Raw genomic sequence first — 9,384 nt, 5'->3', positions numbered from 1 at the left:
CAATCGACCTAACCCCAACACCCCTAACCTAAGACTAAGAGAACCCTAACCCTGAGTCAAGAGAGAAGAGAGAACCCTAACCAAAAGAATTAACATTAATTATATTAATTATCAATTATTAATTATACATTAATAATTAATATAATTAATATTAACTAGTGTGGTCAGCCCGTGCTGATGTTACAGGGTTATATATAAAATTTTTCCCCTTTTTTTCAATTTATTCGTTCTTTATATATTTTCATTGTTTGTTTTTTGGGGGAAAAACTCTAAATGTAATGAATATTTTATTTGATGATAATTGTTGTTCATTAGAATTGTTGCTGTAATTTTTTGTAAAAAAACGTCTACTTTGTAAGCATTTATTCATGTATTAAATATAGGCAAAAGTTCAAGTTTTTATTGTCCATTCAAAATAGCAGCACAAAAGGGTATAAAATGAAATATCTTCATTTCATTCATGGTTTTCATTATGGATGTGCATCAGAAACACTTGTGTGTTCAACATTGTCATCCATGGTAGCTGGAAGGTTGAGGTTGATTAGAGTAATTGTTGATGGGTTTTTGGGAGATGAATTGGATTTGAGAGGTTTTTGGCATTGTTGTTTGATGAATCAACCTAAAAAAAACAATACTATATTAGTTCATATTTTTTTTGTTAAGTAATGTAAAGTTGTTAATTGGGAAGCTATACTAAAAAAATGATGCTATAGTTACTAGTGCATGGATCGTTTAGTGTTACATTTGTTTTTTCATGATAATCAGAGTAAATCAATTAGTTATGCATTTTGTTTTGTATTTTTTAATTGATATGCTAGTATTATTGTTATATGTGATATTTTTTCATAAATCATGATTAGCCAAAGATGCATTTGTAGTTAACTTGATATTTTCACATATTTAAATTGAACTTACATTTTTTTGGGAGTGTTCTAGTTGCTCAGAGTTCCAGTTTTGATGAGACTTGTTAATGATATGGGTAGTAGTCCTGTCATTTCAGTAAATATTTTTCACACATTAGAAATAACTATCAACACATTCATATTTTGAACAAAAAAATTCAAAAACATTTGTAAAAATTACTTCGAGTTTCTCAATAAGCTCCTTTGCATTTGAAGCGTAGACAATGATATGTCTTGCACTTGGATTGATGAAACCTTCTTCTACAGCTTGGTCAATGAAAGAAAGCAATGAGTTGTAGTAGCCATCAATATTCAATAATCCAACCTAAAACAAAGAATAAGTTTGTGATAATTTCCATTATATATGTCTATAATTGCCATTGATCTACAGGCTTGTTATGTATGCCTAATTGTGCCCATGTAATCACTTCAAAAAGTTCTTCAAGAGTACCATAACCATAACCTCCTGTATAATAATTTCAATTGAGATTAATTAGTCTTTTTTTTATTTCAAGAGAAAAAAATCATAACTTGTGAGAGGATTTGTATTTTTTTGTATAATGAATGATAGCAGAATGATACCAAAATAAAACAATGTTAGTGAATACATAATAAATATGAAATGTAGGTTGTGTACTAACCAGGCATAGCAATAAAGGCATCAGAATTGCTACTCATCTCTGTTTTTCTTTGATGCATATCTATAACTGATTTTACTTCTCCTATAGTGAGACTAGTGATCTGACAAATTCACAAAACAATAAATTATTGAATAGCCATTGGTATTTGTGGTTTGATTTTTCCTTTAAATAATCTATCATAAAATTCAATAATTTTTTTCCATACATCTTTATCCATTAGAGCTTTGGGAATGATACTGAGTATATGAAAAAAAAAAAATGTTACTATCTTAAGTTTTTTTTAAATGGATGTCTTTTTAATAATTTTTTATAAAGAAAAAATTAAACATACCCAAGAACATGTCTTCCACCATCAAAAACATTTTGAGATATCAAACCTATTAATCCAATATTGCCTCCTCCATATACTAAATTAATGTTTGTCATAACCTGAAAGGACTTGCAAGGTTATTTCACATATTTGTAGTTGAGCATACACAAATGAGCGTGCTAAATGATTATAACAACAATAATAGAGAAAAAAAACTATAGAAAGGAAGGGAGAGTGTTATAAAAAAAATTCAAATGAAATAAAAGGAAGAAGCTAAACCTGTTCTTTGCCAAGATCAATAGCATAATCTTGGTAACTCTTTTTCTTTCCAAGATTGCTACCGCAAAAAACATAAATTGTCTTGAATTTGGATGTACTCATTCTCTTTATTTTGTTTTGCTTTACTAACACTGCAAATTGCATGAAATTATAATAAAGAAAGATATATAAATTCATGTTGTAAGTATGATATTTTTTTATTGCTATAAAAAAAACCAAAACAAAACAAAATGGTTGACAATTGAACAATAATAATAAGGAATAATAAGGGAAAGATGATCTTTGAATCACTATGAAATTAGGCTGATGATATGTATTTTTTGTTTGAGTGTTACCACGCCTGATCTAAGAGATTGATGATTTCGTGGGAAGATCACTATATTTGTATATATATATATATATATATATATATATATATACTTGTCTTTAGGATAGTTACTATTACTTTAGGAATGCATATATATATATATATATATATAGATAATGATGATTGCCTTTTGTTGTTCTTCCTTGGTTAATTTTTTTCATGTTTTTTTTTTATATTTAGTCAAAGATATCTATCATGTTTTGTTTGATTCTCTTAAAAGAAGAGTAGATTTATTTGAAATTCTTACAATTCTTAACAAATAAATGTAATTTTAAAAGTTAAAGTTGATAAAAAAAAAACAAAACAAAAATATAGATTTTATTAAAAGAAGAGTAGATTTTTTATACCAATCCTGTCAAAATCCAGCAAACCCTAGAATTTTGCATGCTAATGAAAAAAAAAAATGCACTCTAATATTGTTTAAAGCTAGTATCTTTATATTGATTTTTTTTGTCTGCATCTCTATCTCTTGTTGTTGAATTCCATTTTACTGAATCAAGTCCAAATTAAGTTGGTACATGATTTGATATGTATCACCATATCTTTTTTGTCAAAGAGGATATGCAAAGGATGCAAATGATTATGTTGAGATTATTTGACATAATAAATACGGGAATAGAAACAAAAAAAAATGCAAATTAGTAAGTTATTGAGAAGATGAAAAAGTAAAATATTTTTTAAAAAAAATTAGATAAATGATGAATAACATGATGAGAAAGTGACAAAAAAATATTTCAAATTGTGTGTTTTATAAAATGAACTTGTTGTGGTATTAAAGTTATAGAAATATTTAGTGCAATAATATACAATTATGGAATAATTTTTGTTATAATTTTTTATAACTTTTTCAATTGTGTTGTTTTTATTGGTTGAATTATTATTGGTATTCATCAATTTAGTATTTTCTAAGTTTTTTTTTTAAAAAAATGTGAATTGAGATCAATTGAAGAATGGAAGTTGTGACAAATAATAAATGTATAGCTGTATGTAAATTAGTCAAAGAAATATTATATATATGATTTAATTTGTATAGTTTACAGATATATTTTTTTTATGTGATTTGATTTGTATAGTTTACAGATATTATTTTTATTTGATATGATTTGATAGGTTTGTTATTTTTTTTTTCACAATTATTTTCTATGTATGACTATAGTTTTTTTTTAATCAAATCATATATGAGAAGTGTTTTCTCAACTAAATAGTCAATAAGTTGTATAATTTTACATTAAAATCTTATGTTAGAAAGGAAAATATAATTAAAAATTTTATTCAGTAATTTCATATTGTTAGGCTAGCTGAGAGTTTTGTATGTATATATATATATATATATAACAAAATAATTGTTTATATATGTATGGGAAATAATAAAAATTTATTAAAACAAATAAGAAAATGGCTAAGTGAAAAGGTTTAAACATTTTCATTATTTTGTACTTTCTTGTTGAATCAGAAGACAATGGCATTATTGGAGTTGTTAAAAATAAGAGGGGTTGGATATAATGCATGGCCCATGAGTTTGATGGGTTTTTTCCCCTACTAAATTCATGATGGTCAAAATTGCTAATTTTTAAACTATTTTTATATTTGAAAATTTTGTATGGATATCTTTGCCTATTTCATATTCTCACTTCTCATGAGTTGTTTTTTAATTTGTGTAAAGCTTTATTTGGAATGATTTTTGTTACTTCCGACAATGTGGTTTGTGGTTTAGAGGACACTCAAACACTCATGCAAGCTCACACAAACCAAACAAGAAAGAGACACACAAGATTGGTAACCCAGTTCGGCGTCCACTCACCTTCGTCTTGGGGGCCAAAATCGGAGATAAACAATCCACTAAAAGAGATGAAAATAGATGAGTACAAACACTTGTCACTCACTCTCCCAACAATAAAAATTACTACCCTCTCTAGATTGTCTAGTGCTCACACACTCTTCTCCACAAGAGACACACCCAATCTTAGAGCAAAGTAGCTTATATAGACGCCTCAACGTTCCAAATATAGCATATACATCTTTTAGAATCTCCGCGGCTACTAATTTAAAAACCTTCCAAAATTAGTTGTTGCAACTCCTGTTGTAACATGAGTTGCAACATGACCCTGACTGCTGACTTGACTGAGTTCTGGTTACGTTGCAAACAACCTCAATACCAATCAACCTCCCAATCATGCTTAGTCTGAGTCGGTGCAACCAAATCTCCCGCTCCCGACTGCCGGCAACTAGCCTACCTTCTCAGTTTCTCATCACGCAGTCTCCTCGCAAGGGGCGCACATCCTTCTGCGTCTTTCACAAAACTTACCAAACTTGATCTTCAATTCACCCAAGTTTGGCCTTCAAATCTTCCCAAAAAAGATCTTCAATCAATCATCTAAATCATGCCAACAATAGGCATGTCTTCAAATCTTGCCCTTAATAGTCTTCAATCATACCTATTAAGGTTTTTCCAAATCATACCTTCAATAGCCTTCATTCATACCATTGATAGATATTTCTTCAATTAAGTTCTATCCATATTTAGTCTTCAATCAAATCTCCCTAAATATGGTTTTGATATGATCTTGTCTTCAAGTTGTAACACATTACCAAAAATAGCTTTACCAAAACCTTCAAGATATTTTCCTCCAGGTTAAGACTCTTTGCCATGTCATCATTTATGCCACGTCACAAAGGTTGCCACATCATCTTGTCTTGGTGTCAAATCATGCCAATTATAGTGCGGTTGCACTAACAATCTCCCCCTTTTTCGCATAATTTAAGACAACTGCTTCTGCACCCAGACTAACTCCTGTTATAACTTTCAGTTACAACACTGACTAGGATACAGACTAGGCTAACACTGTTACAACTTCCAGTTACAACATCAACTTGAGAACAAAAACCAGGACTGACACAATATTTCATCTAGTTGCTTACAAAGTACTGAGAGAATATTACAAACTTCAACTAGTGAGACAAAATATGATTAAACATAAAGAATTGACAAACATAAAAATGTTCAAAAACAATAAGACCAAATGTACAAATGTCCAAGAAATGAGAAAAATATATAGTCAGTCTAGGGCTAGCAAACTTCTCCCCCTTTGTGACACAACTGATGCCGAAGTCTTCATCAGTTGTTGCAAGCCTTGTTACACCTTCTCCGGCAACTCCCACTATCTTGAAGTCTCCTGGTCATCATCTCTCCCTGAATCATGGCCATCAGCTCTTTCCTTCTTCTTTTTCAGAATTTCGAGGCGAGATAAGATCTTCTGCTTTTGTCCGACACTGATGAATAATTCTGCAAATAGTAATCATTACCTCCTCTCCACATCTTCTAGCTACTCTTTCAAGATCTTTTTATATTCTTCTTCAACCAGCAGATTCTCCTTTTCTACATCTTCAGGCATTGGTGGTCACCCTTCCTACAGGTAAACAATCTTCTTACCTGGGGTAAACAGTTTCTAAAAGATCTTCAGCTTCTTTACTGTTGTAACTGCTTCTCCTTTCCTGAGTTGTACTCCATGATGCAACAAATACTGTGACAGCAATGCAAGATACCCAAGAGATGTTGAGAAGCTTGTATAATCTGATTCTTTTACAATGTTCAGGAAGATCAGCCTTCCCAGATTAAACTTTTTCCCAGTTCCAACAACATACAGTAGCAGTGCGAGCTCCTTCACTATGCTTGAATTATGTGGGACATGCAACCAATTCAGAATGCCAAGTCTAAACAGAATATTATACTTAGCTGTGAGGATGAAAGCTGGAAGTCTTGACTCTTTTCCCCATGACTCTGTCCTTCCTCCAATAATCTCTTTCAGAACCTCCTCATTCAGCTCTAGCCCTTCTTCATAGTTTCCTTTCACTTCTGATTTGAACTGTAAAAATCCGTTTAGACTAGTTGGGGAAAACAGAATCCATTTTTCTCAGATGAAGACTCTAGAGATGCCTTTGTCAGATGATAAGAAATTGTTGTAGAATTCTTGTAATAGAGACAAGCTGTAGCTCTTATCAAATATTGCAGACTTGTAAAGATACCTTTCTTTGAGTAGCACGATTAGCCCGTACTTTTCAAAAGCTACTTCATCAATCACCCTTTCAGCAACAACTCATCTCTCAGTTATTATCTTGAATTTCTTCTTCGAAGCTTTATCCAAAACTTGTCTTCATCACTGTCTTCAGGATGCTGAGTTGCCTTCTTCTTGTTTTCCTTTATAGAGCTTGATGATGGTTTCTCCCCCTGTTTTCCAGCTTCAGTACACTTTCTCTTGGGCATCGGGGCGACTTCTTCTTCTGGATCTAAGAAAGACTTTCTTTTGGACTTCTTTGCAGACATTGCCTTCTTTTCTTTAGCAATCTTGGAAACACGATCTTTAAGAGGAATATTTTCATAACTATATGAATTGTCAGATGTTGAAAGAGATGTTGTAACTTGTTCTGCGACATATTCAGTATCCGTAGGTACATCAGTATGTTGGTGAATGTTACTCAGGACTTCACTTAGAATAGTAGCAGCCTCTTCTTCAGCAGCATGGGAGCATCTATACTTCTTTCTCTGATAGCATCTTCTGCTTGTGATGGGGTTGATTGTTTTTCTACAGCTTCTTCTACACCAGTTTGTTGTTATTCTAAACTTTCTTCATTTGAGACTGTAGGCGAATCATCCTGTTCATCTTCTTCATTTCTCTGGATTTAAGTTCCTGGAAATGACTCTCGTACCCATCTCAGGAGATCATCTCTGTCTTTCATGCCTGTGGGCACATCTTGTGATGAAGTTCCAGCTTCCACCTCTTTAGAAGACGAAACAACATCCTGAGAAGAAACATAGGGGGCGATCACTTTTGACAGATCTTCTACTTCTTCTCCTCTTGATGGACATCCTCTAGAGTTGGTCCTTCTCACCTTACTTCTTCAATTCGGGCAGCAATTTCTTGTGGGGTCGCTGGAGCACGGTGGGCTATCCTCTTCATCCTCATCTTCTCAAAAACAAACACCATCTTCTTCTTCTTCTTCTCCTGATTTCAAAAACAATTTTGGAAATAAATCAGGATTTAGGTTTTTATGTCCCTTCAATTAGTTATAAATTCCAAGGCACCCTTTTATATTTTCAAAAAAAAATATCTCTTTTTAAAAAAAACTCCTTTTTTTAAAATTTCCCTTTTTTATTTCCTTTTTTTTGTTTTGGATTTAAAAAAAAAAAATCTTTGAGATACATCAAGAGATTTTTCACTCGTTGGAGTGTTTTGCTTGTTGACTTCATAGGCCCTCAGTCAACACATTGCTGGTTGTAACATGATGTTGTATCTGTTCGATTTTCCACCATCTTCATATCAGAACTGGAGACTTCTACATCTTCTCTTGGCTTTTTATCTTTTTGGATCCATAATTTCTTGATTACAATAGTTTTTCCTCCGACTTTCCTTTTGATGGCAGGCTGCTTATGTCCAACTAATCTTCCACTTTTCAAGTCTTCTTTTAATTTGATGTACTTGGGTCTTATGTGGCCAGTCTCTCAACAATGAAAGCATGTAGGCACTTCTCTTTTCGGTTTTTCCCTTACTTTGACTTAGTTTTCTTCATTATTTTGTTAAGCACTTGACTTGACAAACACAACACCTAAACCTTCTGTCTTGACACTTGAAGTTTCCCCAATATACCCAATACCATATCGGGCTTTACATGTTCTTCCAAATGATAGAATCTCATTAAGCTTGGCTTTACCCTTGTTCATGGAGTCCAAGGTCTTCTCAGCATGGCACAACTTTTGTTTACATACATTCAACTTTTCGTCCAAACGTTGGTTTTGCAACATCATCTCATTGAATTTGTTCATCATAACTTTATAACCTGTGAGAAGATTGTGGGCTCTTTTTTTCACCCGGCCTTTGATTAGGGTTTACCGGTTAAAAAGCATGGATCACAAATCAACTTTTAATTTTTTATGACTTCAAGAGATTATGGGTTCATGACTTCCATTAGGGGCAAGCCCTTAATGTTAATTACCCTGGGCATTGTCGCAGGAACCTCCGATTAAGGAATTAGTGTGAAAAAGGAAATAAATTGTAACAATTAATTTTATTTATTTCAATAAATATGAATTCATAGATTTCATTGAAAATACAAGAAATTTGAAATTATCTTGACAATCATATTGACTTATGAACTTGTACCCGAACTTGTGTATTGGACGTTTTGCATTTTGGATTTGATTTGCATCTTGAGTTTGATTTGTGTCTCAAGTTATGTCTCCTCCATGTTGATGAACCATAGACTTGATTTTGACTTTTCATAAGCTTCGGCTTTTATGTTTGTGAAGCTTCCTTCTTGACTTGTGAAACTCTTTGGGTCTTTGACTTATGATGTCTCGAGACTACTGAGTTCAATTGTTGATTTATATAAATTTTTAAATATTGACTTGTGAAACTCTTTGGGTCCTCGACTTTTGATGTCTTGAGACCACTGAGTTCAATTGTCGATTTATATAGATTTTTTAAGTCTGGACTCTCTTCATATTTTAAGTCATGACTTGGATGCTTTGGTTTTAATTATATATATATATATATATATATATCAAAATTTGTCGCTGCACACGTGTCATCATTGCATTGCATGTCTGATTGCTGTCTTGAAATAAATATCTCACGACCGCCTTAAAATTTATATATTTTTATATTCTTAATTTTTGCAGCCATCTCGAAATGAATAAGTCACCACTACCTGTGCCTTATCACCACGTTGCATACTTTGTTGCCACCTTAATATATATATTTATTTATTTATTTTATTGCTGCCTTGAGACAAATTAAGTCACCACCTCAAGATAAGCACCCTTGTTACTGCTTCGAGATTAGCATTTATTATTATTATTTTTATTTATTTATTTTTTGGTTGCCCCAGGAT

The 9,384-nt window shown here is 32.1% G+C and overlaps 1 protein-coding gene across 1 annotated transcript; it reads right to left on the bottom strand.

Moving 5' to 3' along the window:
* Positions 1-967: 967 nt before the first annotated feature.
* On the bottom strand, positions 968-9,095 carry LOC120270935 (cytokinin riboside 5'-monophosphate phosphoribohydrolase LOG3-like). The gene is made up of 8 exons (XM_039278012.1): positions 9,076-9,095; positions 2,133-2,235; positions 1,875-1,972; positions 1,749-1,779; positions 1,544-1,643; positions 1,292-1,365; positions 1,084-1,227; positions 968-988 (listed from the first exon to the last, which is right to left on the bottom strand). The coding sequence occupies exons 1-8, from the start codon at positions 9,093-9,095 to the stop codon at positions 968-970; spliced, it is 591 nt and encodes a 196-aa protein (XP_039133946.1).
* Between the last annotated feature and the right edge of the window lie 289 nt (positions 9,096-9,384).

The sequence above is a fragment of the Dioscorea cayenensis genome, chromosome 10 (assembly GCF_009730915.1).
Source record: "Dioscorea cayenensis subsp. rotundata cultivar TDr96_F1 chromosome 10, TDr96_F1_v2_PseudoChromosome.rev07_lg8_w22 25.fasta, whole genome shotgun sequence".
Lineage (NCBI taxonomy): Eukaryota > Viridiplantae > Streptophyta > Magnoliopsida > Dioscoreales > Dioscoreaceae > Dioscorea > Dioscorea cayenensis.
Note: the sequence above shows the minus strand (reverse complement) of the source record. Positions and strands in the feature narration are given on the sequence as shown.